This window comes from Phaenicophaeus curvirostris, unplaced genomic scaffold (genome assembly GCF_032191515.1).
Source record: "Phaenicophaeus curvirostris isolate KB17595 unplaced genomic scaffold, BPBGC_Pcur_1.0 scaffold_516, whole genome shotgun sequence".
Lineage (NCBI taxonomy): Eukaryota > Metazoa > Chordata > Aves > Cuculiformes > Cuculidae > Phaenicophaeus > Phaenicophaeus curvirostris.
This window is the reverse complement of record NW_027207080.1, coordinates 17,342-42,284: the sequence shown is the minus strand read 5'-3', so window position 1 is coordinate 42,284 and position 24,943 is coordinate 17,342. Positions and strand designations below refer to the sequence as shown.

The window sequence follows — 24,943 nt, the reverse complement described above, 5'->3', positions numbered from 1 at the left end:
GTGGCTATGAGGCACCCAAGAGGGGCTACGAGGCACCCAAGAGTGGCTATGGGGCACCCAGGAGTGGCTACGAGGCACCCAGGAGTGGCTATGAGCTTCCGAGAGCGGCTACGAGGCACCCAGGAGCGGCTACAGGGCACCCAAGAGTGGCTACAAGAACCCAGGAGTGGCTACAAGAACCCAGGAGTGGCTACGGGGCACCCAGGAGGGGCTACAAGGCACCCAAGAGGGGCTACGGGCAACCAAGAGGGGCTACGGGCAACCAAGAGTGGCTATGGGGCACCCAGGAGTGGCTACAGGCACCCGAGAGCGGCTACAGGGCACCCAAGAGTGGCTACGGGGCACCCAGGAGTGGCTAGGAGCACCCAGGAGTGGCTACGGGACACCCAGGAGGGGCTACGGGACACCCAGGAGGGGCTACGGGACACCCAGGAGGGGCTACAAGCACCCAGGAGCGGCTACAAGGCACCCAGGAGTGGCTACGGGGCACCCAGGAGTGGCTACAGGGAACCCAAGAGCGGCTACAGGGCATCTCTGGGTGGCTCCAGGCAGCTACGAGGCACCCAAGAGTGGCTACAAGCACCCAGGAGTGGCTACAAGAACCCAGGAGTGGCTCCAGGCAGCTAAAAGGCACCCAAGAGTGGCTACAAGCACCCAGGAGTGGCTACAGGACACCCAAGAGGGGCTATGAGGCACCCAAGAGAGGATACAAGCACCCAGGAGTGGCTACGGGGCACCCAGGAGTGGCTACGGGGCACCCAGGAGTGGCTACAGGGCACCCAAGAGTGGCTATGGGGCACCCAGGAGTGGCTACGGGGCACCCAGGAGTGGCTATGAGCTTCCAAGAGTGGCTACAGGGCACCCAAGAGTGGCTATGGGGCACCCAGGAGTGGCTACGGGGCACCCAGGAGTGGCTATGAGCTTCCAAGAGTGGCTACAGGGCACCCAAGAGTGGCTATGGGGCACCCAGGAGTGGCTACGGGGCACCCAGGAGTGGCTACGGGGCACCCAGGAGTGGCTACGGGGCACCCAGGAGTGGCTATGAGCTTCCAAGAGTGGCTACAGGGCACCCAAGAGTGGCTATAAGGCACCCAAGAGGGGCTACGAGGCAACCAGGAGTGGCTACAAGGCACCCAAGAGTGGCTACGAGACACCCAGGAGTGGCTACAGGCACCCGAGAGCGGTTACAGGGCACCCGAGAGAGCCTCTGGGGCATCTCTGGGTGCCTCCAGGCAGCTACGAGGCACCCAAGAGTGGCTATAAGGCACCCAGGAGTGGCTACAAGAACCCAGGAGGGGCTACGGGGCACCCAAGAGTAGCTATGAGGCACCCAAGAGGGGCTATGGGGCACCCAAGAGTAGCTATGAGGCACCCAAGAGGGGCTACGAGGCACCCAGGAGGGGCTACGGGACACCCAAGAGTGGCTATAAGGCACCCAGGAGTGGCTACAAGAACCCAGGAGTGGCTATGGGGCACCCAAGAGTGGCTACGAGGCACCCAAGAGTGGCTATGGGGCACCCAGGAGTGGCTACGGGGCACCCAAGAGGGGCTACAAGCATCCAAGAGTGGCTATAAGGCACCCAAGAGTGGCTACGAGGCACCCAGGAGTGGCTACAAGCACCCAGGAGTGGCTACAAGAACCCAGGAGTGGCTATGGGGCACCCAAGAGGGGCTACGAGGCACCCAAGAGGGGCTACGAGGCACCCAGGAGTGGCTCCAGGCAGCTAAAAGGCACCCAAGAGCGGCTACAAGCACCCAGGAGTGGCTACAGGACACCCAAGAGGGGCTATGAGGCACCCAAGAGAGGATACAAGCACCCAGGAGTGGCTACGGGGCACCCAGGAGTGGCTACGAGGCACCCAGGAGTGGCTATGAGCTTCCGAGAGCGGCTACGAGGCACCCAGGAGCGGCTACAAGGCACCCACAGCAGCTACAGGACAACCCAGAGTGGCTACAAGCACCCAAGAGTGGCTACGGGGCACCCAAGAGGGGCTACAAGGCACCCAGGAGGGGCTACGGGGCACCCAGGAGGGGCTACGGGGCACCCAGGAGGGGCTACGGGGCACCCAGGAGGGGCTACGGGGCACCCAGGAGGGGCTACGGGGCACCCAGGAGTGGCTACGAGGCACCCAGGAGTGGCTACAGGGCACCCAAGAGCGGCTACAGAGCACCCAAGAGGGGCTACAGGGCATCTCTGGGTGGCTCCAGGCAGCTACGAGGCACCCAAGAGTGGCTACAGGAAACCCAGGAGTGGCTACGAGGCGCCCAGGAGTGGCTACGAGGCACCCAAGAGTGGCTACAAGCACCCAGGAGTGGCTACGAGGCACCCAGGAGTGGCTACGGGGCACCCAAGAGCGGCTACGGGGCACCCAAGAGTGGCTACGGGGCACCCAAGAGCGGCTACGGGGCACCCAGGAGTGGCTACGAGGCACCCAAGAGTGGCTACAAGCACCCAGGAGTGGCTACAAGCACCCAGGAGTGGCTACAAGCACCCAGGAGTGGCTACGGGGCACCCAAGAGCGGCTACGGGGCACCCAAGAGCGGCTACGGGGCTTCTGTGGGTGCCTCCAGGCAGCTAAAAGGCACCCAAGAGCGGCTACAAGGCACCCAGGAGTGGCTACGGGGCACCCAGGAGTGGCTACAGGCAGCTAAAAGGCACCCAGGAGTGGCTATGAGCGGCAAAGAGTGGCTACAAGCACCCAGGAGTGGCTACAGGGCACCGAAGAGGGCCTACGAGGTACCCAAGAGGGGCTACAGGGCTTCTGTGGGTGCCTCCAGGCAGCTAAAAGGCACCCAAGAGTGGCTACAAGGCACCCAGGAGTGGCTATGAGTGGCAAAGAGTGGCTACAAGCACCCAGGAGTGGCTACAGGACACCCAGGAGTGGCTACAGGGCATCTCTGGGGGGCTCCAGGCAGCTATGAGGCACCCAAGAGGGGCTACAAGGCACCCAAGAGGGGCTACGGGGCACCCAGGAGGGGCTACAAGGCACCCGAGAGAGCCTCTGGGGCATCTCTGGGTGGCTCCACGCAGCTACGAGGCACCCAAGAGTGGCTATAAGGCACCCAGGAGTGGCTATGAGGCACCCAAGAGGGGCTACGAGGCACCCAAGAGTGGCTATGGGGCACCCAGGAGTGGCTATGAGCTTCCGAGAGCGGCTACGAGGCACCCAAGAGTGGCTACAAGCACCCAGGAGTGGCTATGGGGCACCCAGGAGTGGCTACGGGGCACCCAAGAGGGGCTACGGGGCACCCAAGAGGGGCTACGGGGCACCCAGGAGTGGCTACAGGGCATCTCTGGGTGGCTCCAGGCAGCTATGAGGCACCCAAGAGTGGCTACAAGGCACCCAAGAGTGGCTACGAGCACCCAGGAGAGGCTATGAGGCACCCAGGAGAGGCTACACACCCCCCAATTCCCACCTGAGAACCTCCCCAAGCCCCTTTAGACCCTCCAACCTTCTCCAAGAACCCAGAAATGTCCCTCAGGAGCCCCCCGAGCACCCACGGGAGCCCCCCAACATCTCCAAGGTGGCCCCAAACCCCCATAATTCCCACCCGAGATGCTCCCCAAGCCCCTTTAGACCCTCCAACCTTCTCCAAGAACCCAGAAATGTCCCTCAGAAGCTCCCCCAGCACCCATGGGAGCCCCCCAACATCTCCAAGGTGGCCCCACACCCCAATATTCCCACCTGAGACCCTCCAACCTTCTCCAAGAACCCAGAAATGTCCCTCAGGAGCCCCCCGAGCACCCACGGGAGCCCCTAAACCTCTCCAAGGTGGCCCCACACCCCCATAATTCCCACCCGAGATGCTCCCCAAGCCCCTTTAGACCCTCCAACCTTCTCCAAGAACCCAGAAATGTCCCTCAGAAGCTCCCCCAGCACCCATGGGAGCCCCCCAACATCTCCAAGGTGGCCCCACACCCCAATATTCCCACCTGAGACCCTCCAACCTTCTCCAAGAACCCAGAAATGTCCCTCAGGAGCCCCCCGAGCACCCACGGGAGCCCCTAAACCTCTCCAAGGTGGCCCCAAACCCCCATAATTCCCACCCGAGATGCTCCCCAAGCCCCTTTAGACCCTCCAACCTTCTCCAAGAACCCAGAAATGTCCCTCAGAAGAGCCCCCCCAGCACCCATGTGAGCCCCTAAACCTCTCCAAGGTGGCCCCATCACCCCACAATTCCCACCTGAGAACCTCCCCAAGCCCCTTTAGACCCTCCAACCTTCTCCAAGAACCCAGAAATGTCCCTCAGGAGCCCCCCCAGCACCCATGGGAGCCCCCCAACCTCTCCAAGGTGGCCCCAAACCCCCATAATTCCCACCCGAGATGCTCCCGAAGCCCCTTTAGACCCTCCAACCTTCTCCAAGACCCCAGAAACGTCCCTCAGAAGCCCCAGGTCCCGGACCTGTTGAAGTTGAGGAGCGATTGCCACCGTTGGGACTTGAAGTTCTTGATGTTCTGGGCCTCGTCAAGGATGAGGTACTTCCAGTTCTTGCGCCGGAAGGCCTGGTGGTCCTGGAGGACCAGCTTGTAGGACGTGATGCAGACGTGGAAGGCGTTGGGCTTGGTCCATCCCTGGAGATCATCGGAAGGTCACGATGGAGCTCGGGGAGGTCCCCGAGGCCCCACGGGGTGAGGGGTCACCTGGCGCTTGAGGCGTCGCTCCTTCTGGGCCCCGTAGTAGGTCAAGATCTTGAAGCTGGGACACCAGCGCTTGAGCTCCATCTCCCAGTTGAGCATCACGCTGGTGGGGACGATGATGAGGTGGGGGCCCCAGCTGCCTGCAGGGAGCCGGGGGGGTGGTCAGGGCCACCGCGGGGACACCCCGGAGACCCTACGGGAACCATCAGGGCTTGGAGAAGCCCTGGAGAACCTACAGGAACCCTTGGAGATGCCCTGGAGACCCTACAGGAACCATCAGGGCTTGGAGATGCCCTGGAGACCCTACAGGAACCCTTGGAGAAGCCCTGGAGACCCTACGGGAACCCTTGGAGAAGCCCTGGAGACCCTAAAGCACCCAAGAGTCCTCAGAAGGACCCTAGAGACCTTCAGAGGTTCTCAGATGGACCCTGGAGACCCCCAGAGGTTCTCAGATGGACCCTGGAGACCCCAGAGGTTTTCAGACGGACCCCGGAGACCCCCAGAGGTTCTCAAACGGACCCTGGAGACCCCCAGAGGTTCTCAGATGGACCCTGATGACCCCCAGAGGTTCTCCGATGGACCCTGGAGACCCCCAGAGGTTCTCAGAAGGACTCTGGAGACCCCCAGAGGTTCTCAGATGGACCCTGGAGACCCCCAGAGGTTCTCAGACGGACCCTGGAGACCCCCAGAGGTTCTCAGATGGACCCTGATGACCCCCAGAGGTTCTCCGATGGACCCTGGAGACCCCCAGAGGTTCTCAGAAGGACTCTGGAGACCCCCAGAGGTTCTCAGATGGACCCTGGAGACCCCCAGAGGTTCTCAGACGGACCCTGGAGACCCCCAGAGGTTCTCAGATGGACCCTGGAGACCCCCAGAGGTTCTCAGATGGACCCTGGTGACCCCCAGAGGTTCTCAGATGGACCCTGGAGACCCCTAGAGGTTCTCAGATGGTCCCTAGAGACCCCCAGAGGTTCTCAGATGGTCCCTGGAGACCCCCAGAGATTCTCAGATGGTCCCTGGTGACCCCCAGAGGTTCTCAGATGGTCCCTGGTGACCCCCAGAGGTTCTCAGATGGTCCCTGGTGACCCCAGAGGTTCTCCGATGGTCCCTGGAGACCCCCAGAGGTTCTCAGATGGTCCCTGGTGACCCCCAGAGGTTCTCAGACGCACCCCGAAGACCCCGCGAAGGCCCCCCGAGGCGTCCCTCACCCTTCTCGCAGGCGAGATGGGCCAGCAGGGAGATGGTCTGGATGGTCTTGCCGAGGCCCATCTCGTCGGCCAGGATGCCGTTGAGCTTCTTCTCGTACATGGTGACCAACCAGTCGAGGCCGATGTGCTGGTACTCGCGGAGGGTCCCGCGCAGCAGGTGGGGGATGGGCGTCTTCACCTGCCGGGAGGTCCCACAGGTGGGTGACCCCCCCCCCTTTTCGGAGCACCCGTGGGTGCCACGAGGGGTGAGGAACCTCTACAGATACCTGGGTGGTGGCCAAGGTGTAGCCCTTGGGTTGGAGGCTCTCGGCGGCGGCGGCGATGTCCGTGATCTCCTTTTTGGGGGTGGGGGTGGTGGCCGGAGGGGGCGCGGTGGCCGGAGGGGGCACCCCGGGGTGCTGCTGGGGGCCGGGGGGAGGGGAGGGGTCCTCCTCGGGGACGGGGGCGCCGCCGGCCTCGGGTTCTTCTTGCTCCTCGTCTTCTTCGTCGTCGTCCTCGTCGTCGTCTTCCTCGTCTTCGTCGTCGTCGTCGTCTTCGTCCTCGTCGTCTTCGTCGTCGTCGTCCTCCTCCTCGTCGCTCTCGGCCGAATGAGACTCTGGGGGGGGCGGAAAGGGGGGGACAAGGGGGGCTGGGGGGGAGGGCAGCACCCAAGGGGGCCCCACTGGGTCCTGGATGGAGGTCTCTAGGACCCAGGGGTGGCCCTATGGGACCTGGATGGAGGTCGCTAGGACCCAGGGGTGCCTCTATGGGTCCTGGATGGAGGCCTCTAGGACCCAGGAGTGGCCCTGTGGGTCCTGGATGGAGGTCGCTAGGACCCAGCAGTGGCCCTATAGCACCCATGGGTGTCCCTATGGGTCCTAGAAGGAGGTCTCTAGGACCCAGGAGTACCCCTATAGCACCCAGGGGTGCCCCTATGGGTCCTGGATGGAGGTCTCTAGGACCCAGGGGTGCCCCTATGGGTCCTGGATGGAGGTCTCTAGGACCCAGTAGTGGCCCTGTGGGTCCTGGATGGAGGTCGCTAGGACCCAGGAGTGGCCCTGTGGGTCCTGGATGGAGGTCGCTAGGACCCAGGGGTGGCCCTATAGCACCCATGGATGCCCCTATGGGTCCTGGATGGAGGTCTCTAGGACCAAGGGGTGGCCCTATAGCTCCCAGGGTTGCCCCTATGGGTCCTGGATGGAGGTCTCTAGGACCCAGGGGTGCCCCTATACCACCCATAGGTGCCCCTATGGGTCCTGGATGGAGGTCTCTAGGACCCAGGGGTGCCCCTATGGGTCCTGGATGGAGGTCTCTAGGACCCAGGGGTGCCCCTATACCACCCATAGGTGCCCCTATGGGTCCTGGATGGAGGTCTCTAGGACCCAGGGGTGGCCCTATGGGTCCTGGATGGAGGTCTCTAGGACCCAGGGGTGCCCCTATAGCACCCATGCTTGCCCCTATGGGTCCTGGATGGAGGTCTCTAGGACCCAGGGGTGCCCCTATGGGTCCTGGATGGAGGTCTCTAGGACCCAGGGGTGGCCCTATGGGTCCTGGATGGAGGTCGCTAGGACCCAGGAGTACCCCTATAGCACCCAGGGGTGCCCCTATGGGTCCTGGATGGAGGTCTCTAGGACCCAGGAGTGGCCCTGTGGGTCCTGGATGGAGGTCGCTAGGACCCAGGGGTGGCCCTATAGCACCCATGGATGCCCCTATGGGTCCTGGATGGAGGTCTCTAGGACCCAGGGGTGCCCCTATAGCACCCAGGGGTGCCCCTATGGGTCCTGGATAGAGGTCTCTAGGACCCAGGAGTGCCCCTACGGGTCCTGGATGGAGGTCTCTAGGACCCAGGAGTGGCCCTGTGGGTCCTGGATGGAGGTCGCTAGGACCCAGGGGTGGCCCTATAGCACCCATGGATGTCTCTATGGTGGATCTAGATATGGATCTAGGTATCTATGGTGGATCATAGATGTCTCTATGGATGGTCCTAGATGGATCTAGGACCCAGGAGTACCCCTATAGCACCCAGGGGTGCCCCTATGGGTCCTGGATGGAGGTCTCTAGGACCCAGGGGTGCCCCTATGGGTCCTGCATGGAGGTCTCTAGGACCCACGGGTGTCCCTATGGGTCATGGATGGAGGTCTCTAGGACCCACGGGTGGCCCTATGGGTCCTGGATGGAGATCGCTAGGACCCAGGGGTGCCTCTATGGGTCCTGGTTGGAGGTCTCTAGGACCCAGGAGTACCCCTATAGCACCCAGGGGTGCCCCTATGGGTCCTGGATGGAGGTCTCTAGGACCCAGGAGTGGCCCTGTGCGTCCTGGATGGAGGTCTCTAGGACCCAGGGGTGGCCCTATGGGTCCTGGATGGAGGTCTCTAGGACTCAGGGGTGTCCCTATAGCACCCATGCTTGCCCCTATGGGTCCTGGATGGAGGTCTCTAGGACCCAGGGGTGCCCCTATGGGTCCTGGATGGAGGTCTCTAGGACCCAGGGGTGGCCCTATGGGTCCTGGATGGAGGTCGCTAGGACCCAGGAGTACCCCTATAGCACCCAGGGGTGCCCCTATGGGTCCTGGATGGAGGTCTCTAGGACCCAGGGGTGGCCCTGTGGGTCCTGGATGGAGGTCGCTAGGACCCAGAAGTGCCCCTACAGCACCCATGGATGTCTCTATGGTGGATCTAGATATGGATCTAGATATCTATGGTGGATCATAGATGTCTCTATGGATGGTCCTAGATGGATCTAGGACCCAGGAGTACCCCTATAGCACCCAGGGGTGCGCCTATGGGTCCTGGATGGAGGTCTCTAGGACCCAGGGGTGCCCCTATGGGTCCTGCATGGAGGTCTCTAGGACCCACGGGTGTCCCTATGGGTCATGGATGGAGGTCTCTAGGACCCACGGGTGGCCCTATAGCACCCATGGATGCCCCTATGGGTCCTGGATGGAGGTCTCTAGGACCAAGGGGTGGCCCTATAGCTCCCAGGGTTGCCCCTATGGGTCCTGGATGGAGGTCTCTAGGACCCAGGGGTGCCCCTATACCACCCATGGGTGCCCCTATGGGTCCTGGATGGAGGTCTCTAGGACCCAGGGGTGGCCCTATGGGTCCTGGATGGAGGTCTCTAGGACCCAGGGGTGCCCCTATAGCACCCATGCTTGCCCCTATGGGTCCTGGATGGAGGTCTCTAGGACCCAGGGGTGCCCTATGGGTCCTGGATGGAGGTCTCTAGGACCCAGGGGTGGCCCTATGGGTCCTGGATGGAGGTCGCTAGGACCCAGGAGTACCCCTATAGCACCCAGGGGTGCCCCTATGGGTCCTGGATGGAGGTCTCTAGGACCCAGGAGTGGCCCTGTGGGTCCTGGATGGAGGTCGCTAGGACCCAGGGGTGGCCCTATAGCACCCATGGATGCCCCTATGGGTCCTGGATGGAGGTCTCTAGGACCCAGGGGTGCCCCTATAGCACCCAGGGGTGCCCCTATGGGTCCTGGATAGAGGTCTCTAGGACCCAGGAGTGCCCCTACGGGTCCTGGATGGAGGTCTCTAGGACCCAGGAGTGGCCCTGTGGGTCCCGGATGGAGGTCGCTAGGACCCAGAAGTGCCCCTACAGCACCCATGGATGTCTCTATCTAGGACCCAGGAGCACCCCTATAGCACCCAGGGGTGCCCCTATGGGTCCTGGATGGAGGTCTCTAGGACCCAGGAGTACCCCTATAGCACCCATAGGTGCCCCTATGGGTCCTGGATGGAAGTCTCTAGGACCCAGGGTTGGCCCTATAGCTCCCAGGGGTGCCCTATGGGTCCTGGATGGAGGTCTCTAGGACCCAGGGTTGCCCCTACATCACCCGTGGGTGTCCCTATGGGTCCTGGATGGAGGTCTCTAGGACCCAGGGGGTGGCCCTATAGCACCCAGGGGTGCCCCTATGGCATTTAGGTGACCCGAGGTGGCTCTATAGCTCCCAGGCTTGGCCCTACAGCACCCATAGGTGCCCCCACGGCACTCAGGTGACCCGGGGTGGCCCTATAGCACCCAGGGGGGCCCTTACCCGAGCGGGTGCTGCTGGCTCCGGGTGCGGAGTCGCAATCCGAGTCGGCGAAGGCGCCGGCGTAGCGCTGGAGCAGCTCCTCCATCGGCAGCGCCCCTACGGCACCCAAAACCACGTCTCAGCACGCCGCGAGACGCCTAAACACGCCTCCGACACGCCTAAACACGCCTCCACGCAGCCAACTCAGCCCCACAGGCGTGTCCCCGCGCCCACGCGCCTCGTACCCTCGCGGGCGAGGTCGTCGAGCTCCTGCTGGTGGTCGACGTCGCCCTCGAGCCGCTCCTGCGCAGCGATCGTCTCCTCCTCATCCTCGCCTGCGGGACAAACGGAGGTGAAGGAGGCACGAAAGCACAGAAAAGGGCACAGAAATGGGGAAAAGGGGCCTGAAAATAGGGAAAAGGGGCCCAAAACCACCCAGAAGGAGCTAAAACCACCCAAAAGGGCCTAAAAATGGGGAAAAGGGGCCTAAAAATGGGGAAAAGGGGCCTAAAAACGGGGAAAAGGGCCCAAAACCACCCAGAAGGAAATAAAACCATCCAAAAGGGCCTAAAAATGGGGAAAAGGGGCCTGAAAATGGGGAAAAGGGGCCTGAAAATGGGGAAAAGGAGCACAAAAGCACCCAGAAGGAGCTAAAACCAGCCAAAAGGGCCTAAAAATGGGGAAAAGGGGCCTAAAAATGGGGGAAAGGGGCCTAAAAATGGGGAAAAAGGGCCCAAAACCACCTAGAAGGAGCTAAAACCACCCAAAAGGGCCTAAAAATGGGGAAAAGGGGCGTAAAAATGGGGAAAAGGGGCCCAAAACCACCCAGAAGGAGCTAAAACCAGCCAAAAGAGCCTAAAAATGGGGAAAAGGGGCCTAAAAATGGGGAAAAGGGGCCTAAAAATGGGGAAAAGGGGCCCAAAACCACCCAGAAGGAGATAAAACCACCCAAAGGGACCTGAAAATGGGGAAAAGGGACCTGAAAATGGGTAAAAGGGGCCCAAAACCACCTAGAAGGAGCTAAAACCACCCAAAAGGGCCTAAAAATGGGGAAAAGGGGCCTAAAAATGGGGAAAAGGAGCCCAAAACCACCCAAATGGCCCCAAAAATGGAGGAAAAAGGGACCCCAAAATGGAGAAGAAAGGGACCCAAAAAGGGAGGGGAAAGGGACCCAAAACGGAGGGGAAAGGGACCCCAAAAAGGGAGGGGAAAGGGACCCCAAAATGGAGGGGAAAGGGACCCAAAAAGGGAGGGGAAAGGGACCCCAAAATGGAGGGGAAAGGGACCCCAAAAATGGAGGGGAAAGGGACCCCAAAAGGGAGGGGAAAGGGACCCCAAAATGGAGGGGAAAGGGACCCAAAACGGAGGGGAAAGGGACCCCAAAAGGGAGGGGAAAGGGACCCCAAAATGGAGGGGAAAGGGACCCCAAAAGGGAGGGGAAAGGGACCCCAAAATGGAGGGGAAAGGGACCCAAAAAGGGAGGGGAAAGGGACCCAAAAAGGGAGGGGAAAGGGACCCCAAAATGGAGGGGAAAGGGACCCAAAACGGAGGGGAAAGGGACCCCAAAAGGGAGGGGAAAGGGACCCCAAAAGGGAGGGGAAAGGGACCCCAAAAATGGAGGGAAAAGGGACCCAAAATATGGAGGGGAAAGGGACCCCAAAAGGGAGGGGAAAGGGACCCCAAAAGGGAGGGGAAAGGGGCCCTGGGGATGGGTGAGAGACCCCAAAACCAGCCAAAGGCGCCCCAAAATGAGAGAAGAAACCCCAAAACAAGCAAAGGGACCCTGGAGATGGGTGACAGACCCCCAAAACAGACAAAGGGGCCCCAAGAGCGGGTGCCCCCCCCTCACCTTCCTCGTCCTCGGCGGCGAACTCCTCGTCCTCCTCGCGGGGCTCCCAGGGGCGCTGGCTCCTCCGCAGCAGCGGCTTGAGCGGGGGGGGGGAGGTTAGGGGAGGGTCCCGAGGGGTCCCCAGGACTTGGGGGGGGTCCTGGGGGGTCCCAGGGGTGACACGGGGTCCCTAGGGGGGTCCCCTAGGGGTTGGGGGTCTTGTGGGGTCCCTGTTTGGGGCTGAAGGAGGTCTTGGCGGGGGGGGGGGGGGGGGCTGAGGTTTGAGGGGGTCCCAGGGGTGACACGGGGTCTCTGGGGGTGGGTGGGGGGGGTCCTGGGGGATCCCCAGGGGTGACGTGGGGTCCCTGGGGGTGGGGGGGGGGGTCCTGGGGGGTCCCAGGGGTGATGTGGGGTCCCTGGGGGTGGGGTCCCCGGTGTGCCCCTATAGCACCCAGGGGTACCTCTATGGGTCCTGGATGGAGGTCTCTAGGACCCAGGCGTGTCTCTATGTGTCCTGGATGGAGGTCTCTAGGACCCAGGGGTGCCCCTATAGCACCCATGGATGCTTCTATGGGTCCTGGACGAAGGTCTCTAGGACCCAGGGGTGGCACTGTAGCACCCATGGGTGCCTCTATGGGTCCTGGATAGAGGTCTCTAGGACCCAGGGGTGGCACTGTAGCACCCATGGGTGCCTCTATGGGTCCTAGATGGAGGTCTCTAGGACCCAGGGGTGGCACTGTAGCACCCATGGGTGCCTCTATGGGTCCTGGATGGAGGTCTCTAGGACCCAGGAGTGCCCCTATAGCACCCATGGGTGCCTCTATGGGTCCTGGATAGAGGTCTCTAGGACCCAGGGGTGGCACTGTAGCACCCATGGGTGCCTCTATGGGTCCTAGATGGAGGTCTCTAGGACCCAGGGGTGCCCCTATAGCACCCATGGATGCTCCTATGGCTCCGACATGGAGATCTCTAGGACCCAGGAGTGCCCCTATGGCTCCTGGATGGAGGTATGTAGGACCCAGGGGTGCCCCTATAGCACCCATGGATGTCTCTATGGGTCCTGGATGGAGGTCTCTAGGACCCAGGCGTGCCCCTATGGGTCCCAGGGGTGACACGGGGTCCCGGGGGTGGGTTGGGGGTGGTCCTGGGGGGTCTGGGGTCTCGGGGGGCCCCGGGGGGGGGCGGGTCTGGGGTCTCGGGGTGCCCCGGGGTGGGGGGGGGTCTGGGGGTACCTGTGTGGGGTGGGACCCCCCCAGCAGCTCGTGCAGCGGCAGCTCCAGGTCTCGCTGTCGGCCCTCGGGGAGCTCGTCCCCGTCCGCAGCCTCGGGGTCTGCGGCTGAGGGGGGGGGGGGGACACAGCACCCATGGGTGCCACCGGCCCCTTTCGGTGGCCACCGGCCCCTTTGGGTGGCCACCATCTCCTCCTCAGCACCTATAGGTGCCCCCATCCCCTCCTCTGTGTCCCCAGCCCCCATGGTGGCCACCAACCCCTTTTAGTGGCCACCAGCCCCTCCCCAGCACCCATAGGTGCCCCCCACCCCCTCCTCTGTGTCCATAGCACCCATGGTGGCCACCAACCCCTTTGGGCGGCCACCAGCCCCTCCCCAGCACCCGTAGGTGCCCCCATCCCCTTTTGGTTGCCACCAGCCCCTCTTGGTTGCCACCATCTCCTTCTTGGTGTCCCCAGCACCCACGGTTGCCACCGTCCCCTTTTGGTGGCCACCATCCCCTTTTGGTAGCCACCAGCCCCTTTTGGTGGCCACCACCCCCTTCAGGTGGCCACCAGCCCCTTCAGGTGGCCACCAGCCCCTTTTGGTGGCCACCACCCCCTTTTGGTGGCCACCACCCCCTCCCCAGCACCCATAAGTGCCACCATCCCCTTTTGGTAGCCACCACCCCCTTTTGGTGGCCACCACCCCCTTTTGGTGGCCACCATCGCCCCTTTTGGTAGCCACCATCGCCCCTTTTGGTAGCCACCACCCCCTTCTGGTGGCCACCACCCCCTTCTGGTGGCCACCATCGCCCCTTTTGGTGGCCACCACCCCCTTCTGGTGGCCACCACCCCCTTCTGGTGGCCACCATCGCCCCTTTTGGTAGCCACCACCCCCTTTCGGTGGCCACCACCCCCTTCTGGTGGCCACCATCGCCCCTTTTGGTGGCCACCACCCCCTTCTGGTGGCCACCACCCCCTTCTGGTGGCCACCATCGCCCCTTCTGGTGGCCACCACCCCCTTCTGGTGGCCACCATCGCCCCTTTTGGTAGCCACCACCCCCTTCTGGTGGCCACCACCCCCTTTTGGTGGCCACCATCGCCCCTTTTGGTAGCCACCACCCCCTTTCGGTGGCCACCACCCCCTTCTGGTGGCCACCATCGCCCCTTTTGGTGGCCACCACCCCCTTCTGGTGGCCACCACCCCCTTCTGGTGGCCACCATCGCCCCTTCTGGTGGCCACCATCGCCCCTTCTGGTGGCCACCACCCCCTTTTGGTGGCCACCACCCCCTTTTGGTGGCCACCACCCCCTTCTGGTGGCCACCACCCCCTTCTGGTGGCCACCATCGCCCCTTTTGGTGGCCACCACCCCCTTCTGGTGGCCACCACCCCCTTTTGGTAGCCACCATCGCACCTTTTGGTAGCCACCATCCCCTTTTGGTGGCCACCATCCCCTTTTGGTGGCCACCACCCCCTTTTGGTGGCCACCATCGCCCCTTTTGGTGGCCACCAGCCCCTTTTGGTGGCCACCAGCCCCTTTTGGTGGCCACCACCCCCTTCTGGTGGCCACCACCCCCTCCCCAGCACCCGTAGGTGCCCCCGTCCCCTCCCCTGTGTCCCCCCTCCCCCCGGTAGCCCCCGCCCCGCGCCGGTGGCCGCCCTCACCGGGGTGGTGGCCGCGCCGGGGGGCGTTGAGGCTGCGGCTCAGCAGATCCGAGTATTTCTCCGTCTGGCCCACGATGAAGTCGAGCTGCAGGTCCAGGGCCTGTTTGCGCTTCTCCTCCAGCCGCGACTGCTGCTTGAACTGCACCACCTGCCGCGGCCACCAACCGTCACCCCGCGGCCACCAGACGGCACCCGGGGCCACCAGACGGCACCCCGCGGCCACTAAATGGCACCTGGGGCCACCAACCGTCACCCCGCGGCCACCAGACGGCACCCGGGGCCACCAGACGGCACCCGGGGCCACCAAACGGCACCCAAGGGCAACTAAACGGCACCCTGGGCAACTAAACGGCACCCTGGGCCACTAAACGGCACCCTGGGGCCACCAAACGGCTCCTAAAGGCCACAAAATGGCACCCAAGGGCCACCAAATGGATCCCAGGGGCACTAAACGGCACCTGTGGCCACCAAATGGCACCCATGGGCTACCAAATGGCACCCAAGGGCCACTAAATGGCTCCTAAAGGCCACCAAATAGCACCCAAGGGCCACCAAACGGCTCCTAAAGGCCACTAAATTGCACCCAAGGGCCACTAAACGGCTCCTGTGGCCACCAAATGGCACGCATGGGCTACCAAATGGCACCCAAGGGCCACTAAACGGCACCCTGGGCCACCAAATGGCACCCAAGGGCCACCAAACGGCTCCTAAAGGCCACCAAACGGCACCCAAGGGCCACCAAATGGCACCCAAGGGCCACCAAACGGCACCTGTGGCCACCAAATGGCACCCAAGGGCCACTAAACGGCTCCTAAAGGCCACCAAATGGCACCCAAGGGCCACCAAATGGCACCCAAGGGCAACTAAATAGCACCTGTGGCCACCAAATGGCACCCAGGGGCTACCAAATGGCACCCCAGGGCCACCAAATGGCTCCTAAAAGCCACAAAATGGCACCCTGGGGCCACCAAACGGCACCCAAGGGCCACCAAACGGCACCTGTGGCCACCAAATGGCACCCAAGGGCCACTAAATGGCACCCAAGGGCCACTAAACGGCTCCTAAAGGCCACCAAATGGCACCCAAGGGGGCACCAAACGGCACCCAAGGGCCACCAAATGGCACCCAAGGGCCACCAAATGGCACCCAAGGGCCACTAAACGGCTCCTAAAGGCCACCAAATGGCACCCAAGGGCCACTAAACGGCTCCTAAAGGCCACCAAACGGCACCTGTGGCCACCAAATGGCACCCAAGGGCCACTAAACGGCTCCTAAAGGCCACCAAATGGCACCCAAGGGCCACCAAATGGCACCCAAGGGCCACTAAACGGCACCCTGGGCCGCCAAATGGCACCCAAGGGCAACTAAATAGCACCTGTGGCCACCAAATGGCACCCAGGGGCTACCAAATGGCACCCCAGGGCCACCAAATGGCTCCTAAAAGCCACAAAATGGCACCCTGGGGCCACCAAACGGCACCCAAGGGCCACTAAACGGCACCTGTGGCCACCAAATGGCACCCAGGGGCTACCAAATGGCACCCAGGGGCCACTAAACAGCTCCTAAAGGCCACAAAATGGCACCCAAGGGCCACCAAACGGCTCCTAAAGGCCACTAAATTGCACCCAAGGGCCACTAAACGGCTCCTGTGGCCACCAAATGGCACGCATGGGCTACGAAATGGCACCCAAGGGCCACTAAACGGCACCCTGGGCCACTAAACGGCACCCTGGGGCCACCAAATGGCACCCCGGGGCCACCAAACGGCTCCTAAAGGCCACTAAATTGCACCCAAGGGCCACTAAACGGCACCCAAGGGCCACCAAACGGCACCTCAGGGCCACCAAACGGCTCCTAAAGGCCACAAAATGGCACCCAAGGGCCACCAAATGGATCCCAGGGGCACTAAACGGCACCCTGGGCCACCAAATGGCACCCAAGGGCCACCAAACGGCTCCTAAAGGCCACAAAATGGCACCCAAGGGCTACCAAATGGCACCCAAGGGCCACCAAATGGCACCCATGGGCTACCAAATGGCACCCATGGGCTACCAAATGGCACCCAAGGGCCACTAAACGGCACCTGTGGCCACCAAATGGCACCCATGGGCCACCAAACGGCACCCAAGGGCCACTAAACGGCTCCTAAAGGCCACCAAATGGCACCCAAGGGCCACCAAACGGCTCCTAAAGGCCACCAAATGGCACCCAAGGGCCACCAAACGGCTCCTAAAGGCCACCAAATGGCACCCAAGGGGGCACCAAAAGGCACCCAAGGGCCACCAAATGGCACCCAAGGGCCACCAAACGGCACCTGTGGCCACCAAATGGCACCCAAGGGCCACTAAACGGCTCCTAAAGGCCACCAAATGGCACCCAAGGGCCACCAAACGGCACCCTGGGCCGCCAAATGGCACCCAAGGGCCACCAAATGGCACCCAAGGGCAACTAAATAGCACCTGTGGCCACCAAATGGCACCCAGGGGCTACCAAATGGCACACCAGGGCCACCAAATGGCTCCTAAAAGCCACAAAATGGCACCCTGGGGCCACCAAACGGCACCCAAGGGCCACTAAACGGCACCTGTGGCCACCAAATGGCACCCATGGGCTACCAAATGGCACCCAGGGGCCACTAAACAGCTCCTAAAGGCCACAAAATGGCACCCAAGGGCCACCAAACGGCTCCTAAAGGCCACTAAATTGCACCCAAGGGCCACTAAACGGCTCCTGTGGCCACCAAATGGCACGCATGGGCTACGAAATGGCACCGAAGGGCCACTAAACGGCACCCTGGGCCACTAAACGGCACCCTGGGGCCACCAAATGGCACCCCGGGGCCACCAAACGGCTCCTAAAGGCCACTAAATTGCACCCAAGGGCCACTAAACGGCACCCAAGGGCCACCAAACGGCACCTCAGGGCCACCAAACGGCTCCTAAAGGCCACAAAATGGCACCCAAGGGCCACCAAATGGATCCCAGGGCCACTAAACGGCACCCTGGGCCACCAAATGGCACCCCGGGGCCACCAAACGGCTCCTAAAGGCCACAAAATGGCACCCAAGGGCTACCAAATGGCACCCAAGGGCCACCAAATGGCACCCATGGGCTACCAAATGGCACCCAAGGGCCACTAAACGGCACCTGTGGCCACCAAATGGCACCCATGGGCCACCAAACGGCACCCAAGGGCCACTAAACGGCTCCTAAAGGCCACCAAATGGCACCCAAGGGCCACCAAACGGCACCCTGGGCCACCAAATGGCACCCAAGGGCCACCAAACGGCACCTGTGGCCACCAAATGGCACCCAAGGGCCACTAAACGGCTCCTAAAGGCCACCAAATGGCACCCAAGGGCCACCAAACGGCACCCTGGGCCGCCAAATGGCACCCAAGGGCAACTAAATAGCACCTGTGGCCACCAAATGGCACCCAGGGGCTACCAAATGGCACCCAAGGGCCACTAAACAGCTCCTAAAGGCCACAAAATGGCACCCAAGGGCCACCAAACGGCTCCTAAAGGCCACTAAATTGCACCCAAGGGCCACTAAACGGCTCCTGTGGCCACCAAATGGCACGCATGGGCTACGAAATGGCACCCAAGGGCCACTAAACGGCACCCTGGGCCACTAAACGGCACCCTGGGGCCACCAAATGGCACCCCGGGGCCACCAAACGGCTCCTAAAGGCCACTAAATTGCACCCAAGGGCCACTAAACGGCACCCAAGGGCCACCAAACGGCACCTCAGGGCCACCAAACGGCTCCTAAAGGCCACAAAATGGCACCCAAGGGCCACCAAATGGATCCCAGGGGCACTAAACGGCACCCTGGGCCACCAAATGGCACCCCGGGGCCACCAAACGGCTCCTAAAGGCCACAAAATGGCACCCAAGGGCCAGTAAATGGCTCCTAAAAGCCACCAAATAGCACCCAAGGGCAACCAAACGGCTCCTAAAGGCCACTAAATTGCACCCAAGGGCCACTAAACGGCACCCTGGGCCACCAAATGGCACCCAAGGGCCACCAAACGGCTCCTAAAGGCCACCAAATGGCACCCAAGGGCCACCAAATGGCACCCAAGGGCCACTAAACGGCTCCTAAAGGCCACAAAATGGCACCCAAGGGCCACCAAATGGATCCCAGGGGCACTAAACGGCACCCTGGGCCACCAAATGGCACCCCGGGGCCACCAAACGGCTCCTAAAGGCCACTAAATTGCACCCAAGGGCCACTAAACGGCACCCAAGGGCCACCAAACGGCACCTCAGGGCCACCAAATGGCTCCTAAAGGCCACAAAATGGCACCCAAGGGCCACCAAATGGATCCCAGGGGCACTAAACGGCACCTGTGGCCACCAAATGGCACGCATGGGCTACCAAATGGCAACCAAGGGCCACTAAACGGCACCCTGGGCCACCAAATGGCACCCAAGGGCCACCAAATGGCACCCATGGGCTACCAAACGGCACCCAAGGGCCACTAAACGGCACCTGTGGCCACCAAATGGCACCCATGGGCTACCAAATGGCACCCAGGGGCCACTAAACAGCTCCTAAAGGCCACAAAATGGCACCCAAGGGCCACCAAACGGCTCCTAAAGGCCACTAAATTGCACCCAAGGGCCACTAAACGGCTCCTGTGGCCACCAAATGGCACGCATGGGCTACGAAATGGCACCGAAGGGCCACTAAACGGCACCCTGGGCCACTAAACGGCACCCTGGGGCCACCAAATGGCACCCCGGGGCCACCAAACGGCTCCTAAAGGCCACTAAATTGCACCCAAGGGCCACTAAACGGCACCCAAGGGCCACCAAACGGCACCTCAGGGCCACCAAACGGCTCCTAAAGGCCACAAAATGGCACCCAAGGGCCACCAAATGGATCCCAGGGCCACTAAACGGCACCCTGGGCCACCAAATGGCACCCCGGGGCCACCAAACGGCTCCTAAAGGCCACAAAATGGCACCCAAGGGCTACCAAATGGCACCCAAGGGCCACCAAATGGCACCCATGGGCTACCAAATGGCACCCAAGGGCCACTAAACGGCACCTGTGGCCACCAAATGGCACCCATGGGCCACCAAACGGCACCCAAGGGCCACTAAACGGCTCCTAAAGGCCACCAAATGGCACCCAAGGGCCACCAAACGGCACCCTGGGCCACCAAATGGCACCCAAGGGGGCACCAAACGGCACCCAAGGGCCACCAAATGGCACCCAAGGGCCACCAAACGGCACCTGTGGCCACCAAATGGCACCCAAGGGCCACTAAACGGCTCCTAAAGGCCACCAAATGGCACCCAAGGGCCACCAAATGGCACCCAAGGGCAACTAAATAGCACCTGTGGCCACCAAATGGCACCCAGGGGCTACCAAATGGCACCCCAGGGCCACCAAATGGCTCCTAAAAGCCACAAAATGGCACCCTGGGGCCACCAAACGGCACCCAAGGGCCACTAAACGGCACCTGTGGCCACAAAATGGCACCCATGGGCTACCAAATGGCACCCAAGGGCCACTAAACAGCTCCTAAAGGCCACAAAATGGCACCCAAGGGCCACCAAACGGCTCCTAAAGGCCACTAAATTGCACCCAAGGGCCACTAAACGGCTCCTGTGGCCACCAAATGGCACGCATGGGCTACGAAATGGCACCCAAGGGCCACTAAACGGCACCCTGGGCCACTAAACGGCACCCTGGGGCCACCAAATGGCACCCCGGGGCCACCAAACGGCTCCTAAAGGCCACTAAATTGCACCCAAGGGCCACTAAACGGCACCCAAGGGCCACCAAACGGCACCTCAGGGCCACCAAACGGCTCCTAAAGGCCACAAAATGGCACCCAAGGGCCACCAAATGGATCCCAGGGGCACTAAACGGCACCCTGGGCCACCAAATGGCACCCAAGGGCCACCAAACGGCTCCTAAAGGCCACAAAATGGCACCCAAGGGCTACCAAATGGCACCCAAGGGCCACCAAATGGCACCCATGGGCTACCAAATGGCACCCAAGGGCCACTAAACGGCACCTGTGGCCACCAAATGGCACCCATGGGCCACCAAACGGCACCCAAGGGCCACTAAACGGCTCCTAAAGGCCACCAAATGGCACCCAAGGGCCACCAAACGGCTCCAAAAGGCCACCAAATGGCACCCAAGGGCCACCAAACGGCACCCTGGGCCACCAAATGGCACCCAAGGGGGCACCAAACGGCACCCAAGGGCCACCAAATGGCACCCAAGGGCCACCAAACGGCACCTGTGGCCACCAAATGGCACCCAAGGGCCACTAAACGGCTCCTAAAGGCCACCAAATGGCACCCAAGGGCCACCAAACGGCACCCTGGGCCGCCAAATGGCACCCAAGGGCAACTAAATAGCACCTGTGGCCACCAAATGGCACCCAGGGGCTACCAAATGGCACCCCAGGGCCACCAAATGGCTCCTAAAAGCCACAAAATGGCACCCTGGGGCCACCAAACGGCACCCAAGGGCCACTAAACGGCACCTGTGGCCACCAAATGGCACCCATGGGCTACCAAATGGCACCCAGGGGCCACTAAACAGCTCCTAAAGGCCACAAAATGGCACCCAAGGGCCACCAAACGGCTCCTAAAGGCCACTAAATTGCACCCAAGGGCCACTAAACGGCTCCTGTGGCCACCAAATGGCACGCATGGGCTACGAAATGGCACCGAAGGGCCACTAAACGGCACCCTGGGCCACTAAACGGCACCCTGGGGCCACCAAATGGCACCCCGGGGCCACCAAACGGCTCCTAAAGGCCACTAAATTGCACCCAAGGGCCACTAAACGGCACCCAAGGGCCACCAAACGGCACCTCAGGGCCACCAAACGGCTCCTAAAGGCCACAAAATGGCACCCAAGGGCCACCAAATGGATCCCAGGGCCACTAAACGGCACCCTGGGCCACCAAATGGCACCCCGGGGCCACCAAACGGCTCCTAAAGGCCACAAAATGGCACCCAAGGGCTACCAAATGGCACCCAAGGGCCACCAAATGGCACCCATGGGCTACCAAATGGCACCCAAGGGCCACTAAACGGCACCTGTGGCCACCAAATGGCACCCATGGGCCACCAAACGGCACCCAAGGGCCACTAAACGGCTCCTAAAGGCCACCAAATGGCACCCAAGGGCCACCAAACGGCACCCTGGGCCACCAAATGGCACCCAAGGGGGCACCAAACGGCACCCAAGGGCCACCAAATGGCACCCAAGGGCCACCAAACGGCACCTGTGGCCACCAAATGGCACCCAAGGGCCACTAAACGGCTCCTAAAGGCCACCAAATGGCACCCAAGGGCCACCAAATGGCACCCAAGGGCAACTAAATAGCACCTGTGGCCACCAAATGGCACCCAGGGGCTACCAAATGGCACCCCAGGGCCACCAAATGGCTCCTAAAAGCCACAAAATGGCACCCTGGGGCCACCAAACGGCACCCAAGGGCCACCAAACGGCACCTGTGGCCACCAAATGGCACCCAAGGGCCACTAAATGGCACCCAAGGGCCACTAAACGGCTCCTAAAGGCCACCAAATGGCACCCAAGGGGGCACCAAACGGCACCCAAGGGCCACCAAATGGCACCCAAGGGCCACCAAATGGCACCCAAGGGCCACTAAACGGCTCCTAAAGGCCACCAAATGGCACCCAAGGGCCACTAAACGGCTCCTAAAGGCCACCAAACGGCACCTGTGGCCACCAAATGGCACCCAAGGGCCACTAAACGGCTCCTAAAGGCCACCAAATGGCACCCAAGGGCCACCAAATGGCACCCAAGGGCCACTAAACGGCACCCTGGGCCGCCAAATGGCACCCAAGGGCAACTAAATAGCACCTGTGGCCACCAAATGGCACCCAGGGGCTACCAAATGGCACCCCAGGGCCACCAAATGGCTCCTAAAAGCCACAAAATGGCACCCTGGGGCCACCAAACGGCACCCAAGGGCCACTAAACGGCACCTGTGGCCACCAAATGGCACCCAGGGGCTACCAAATGGCACCCAAGGGCCACTAAACAGCTCCTAAAGGCCACAAAATGGCACCCAAGGGCCACCAAACGGCTCCTAAAGGCCACTAAATTGCACCCAAGGGCCACTAAACGGCTCCTGTGGCCACCAAATGGCACGCATGGGCTACGAAATGGCACCCAAGGGCCACTAAACGGCACCCTGGGCCACTAAACGGCACCCTGGGGCCACCAAATGGCACCCCGGGGCCACCAAACGGCTCCTAAAGGCCACTAAATTGCACCCAAGGGCCACTAAACGGCACCCAAGGGCCACCAAACGGCACCTCAGGGCCACCAAACGGCTCCTAAAGGCCACAAAATGGCACCCAAGGGCCACCAAATGGATCCCAGGGGCACTAAACGGCACCCTGGGCCACCAAATGGCACCCAAGGGCCACCAAACGGCTCCTAAAGGCCACAAAATGGCACCCAAGGGCTACCAAATGGCACCCAAGGGCCACCAAATGGCACCCATGGGCTACCAAATGGCACCCAAGGGCCACTAAACGGCACCTGTGGCCACCAAATGGCACCCATGGGCCACCAAACGGCACCCAAGGGCCACTAAACGGCTCCTAAAGGCCACCAAATGGCACCCAAGGGCCACCAAACGGCTCCTAAAGGCCACCAAATGGCACCCAAGGGCCACCAAACGGCTCCTAAAGGCCACCAAATGGCACCCAAGGGGGCACCAAACGGCACCCAAGGGCCACCAAATGGCACCCAAGGGCCACCAAACGGCACCTGTGGCCACCAAATGGCACCCAAGGGCCACTAAACGGCTCCTAAAGGCCACCAAATGGCACCCAAGGGCCACCAAACGGCACCCTGGGCCGCCAAATGGCACCCAAGGGCAACTAAATAGCACCTGTGGCCACCAAATGGCACCCAGGGGCTACCAAATGGCACCCCAGGGCCACCAAATGGCTCCTAAAAGCCACAAAATGGCACCCTGGGGCCACCAAACGGCACCCAAGGGCCACTAAACGGCACCTGTGGCCACCAAATGGCACCCATGGGCTACCAAATGGCACCCAGGGGCCACTAAACAGCTCCTAAAGGCCACAAAATGGCACCCAAGGGCCACCAAACGGCTCCTAAAGGCCACTAAATTGCACCCAAGGGCCACTAAACGGCTCCTGTGGCCACCAAATGGCACGCATGGGCTACGAAATGGCACCGAAGGGCCACTAAACGGCACCCTGGGCCACTAAACGGCACCCTGGGGCCACCAAATGGCACCCCGGGGCCACCAAACGGCTCCTAAAGGCCACTAAATTGCACCCAAGGGCCACTAAACGGCACCCAAGGGCCACCAAACGGCACCTCAGGGCCACCAAACGGCTCCTAAAGGCCACAAAATGGCACCCAAGGGCCACCAAATGGATCCCAGGGGCACTAAACGGCACCCTGGGCCACCAAATGGCACCCCGGGGCCACCAAACGGCTCCTAAAGGCCACAAAATGGCACCCAAGGGCTACCAAATGGCACCCAAGGGCCACCAAATGGCACCCATGGGCTACCAAATGGCACCCAAGGGCCACTAAACGGCACCTGTGGCCACCAAATGGCACCCATGGGCCACCAAACGGCACCCAAGGGCCACTAAACGGCTCCTAAAGGCCACCAAATGGCACCCAAGGGCCACCAAACGGCACCCTGGGCCACCAAATGGCACCCAAGGGCCACCAAACGGCACCTGTGGCCACCAAATGGCACCCAAGGGCCACTAAACGGCTCCTAAAGGCCACCAAATGGCACCCAAGGGCCACCAAACGGCACCCTGGGCCGCCAAATGGCACCCAAGGGCAACTAAATAGCACCTGTGGCCACCAAATGGCACCCAGGGGCTACCAAATGGCACCCAAGGGCCACTAAACAGCTCCTAAAGGCCACAAAATGGCACCCAAGGGCCACCAAACGGCTCCTAAAGGCCACTAAATTGCACCCAAGGGCCACTAAACGGCTCCTGTGGCCACCAAATGGCACGCATGGGCTACGAAATGGCACCCAAGGGCCACTAAACGGCACCCTGGGCCACTAAACGGCACCCTGGGCCGCCAAATGGCACCCAAGGGCAACTAAATAGCACCTGTGGCCACCAAATGGCACCCAGGGGCTACCAAATGGCACCCCAGGGCCACCAAATGGCTCCTAAAAGCCACAAAATGGCACCCTGGGGCCACCAAACGGCACCCAAGGGCCACTAAACGGCACCTGTGGCCACCAAATGGCACCCAGGGGCTACCAAATGGCACCCAGGGGCCACTAAACAGCTCCTAAAGGCCACAAAATGGCACCCAAGGGCCACCAAACGGCTCCTAAAGGCCACTAAATTGCACCCAAGG

General features: G+C 61.8%; 1 protein-coding gene across 1 annotated transcript in view; it reads right to left on the bottom strand.

The window, feature by feature from the left end:
* Positions 1 to 24,943, bottom strand: part of LOC138735169 (helicase SRCAP-like) — a gene marked incomplete at its 3' end in the record, with an annotated part of 45,903 nt that overhangs the window by 9,235 nt on the left and 11,725 nt on the right. The window contains exons 5-13 of the mRNA XM_069883073.1: positions 14,550 to 14,697; positions 12,906 to 13,009; positions 11,695 to 11,770; positions 10,091 to 10,180; positions 9,867 to 9,962; positions 6,115 to 6,443; positions 5,849 to 6,026; positions 4,644 to 4,780; positions 4,405 to 4,574 (exon numbers count right to left, since the gene is read on the bottom strand). Of these exons, the coding sequence (XP_069739174.1) occupies positions 4,405 to 4,574; positions 4,644 to 4,780; positions 5,849 to 6,026; positions 6,115 to 6,443; positions 9,867 to 9,962; positions 10,091 to 10,180; positions 11,695 to 11,770; positions 12,906 to 13,009; positions 14,550 to 14,697 (1,328 nt within the window). The remainder of the gene's footprint in view (positions 1 to 4,404; positions 4,575 to 4,643; positions 4,781 to 5,848; positions 6,027 to 6,114; positions 6,444 to 9,866; positions 9,963 to 10,090; positions 10,181 to 11,694; positions 11,771 to 12,905; positions 13,010 to 14,549; positions 14,698 to 24,943) is intronic.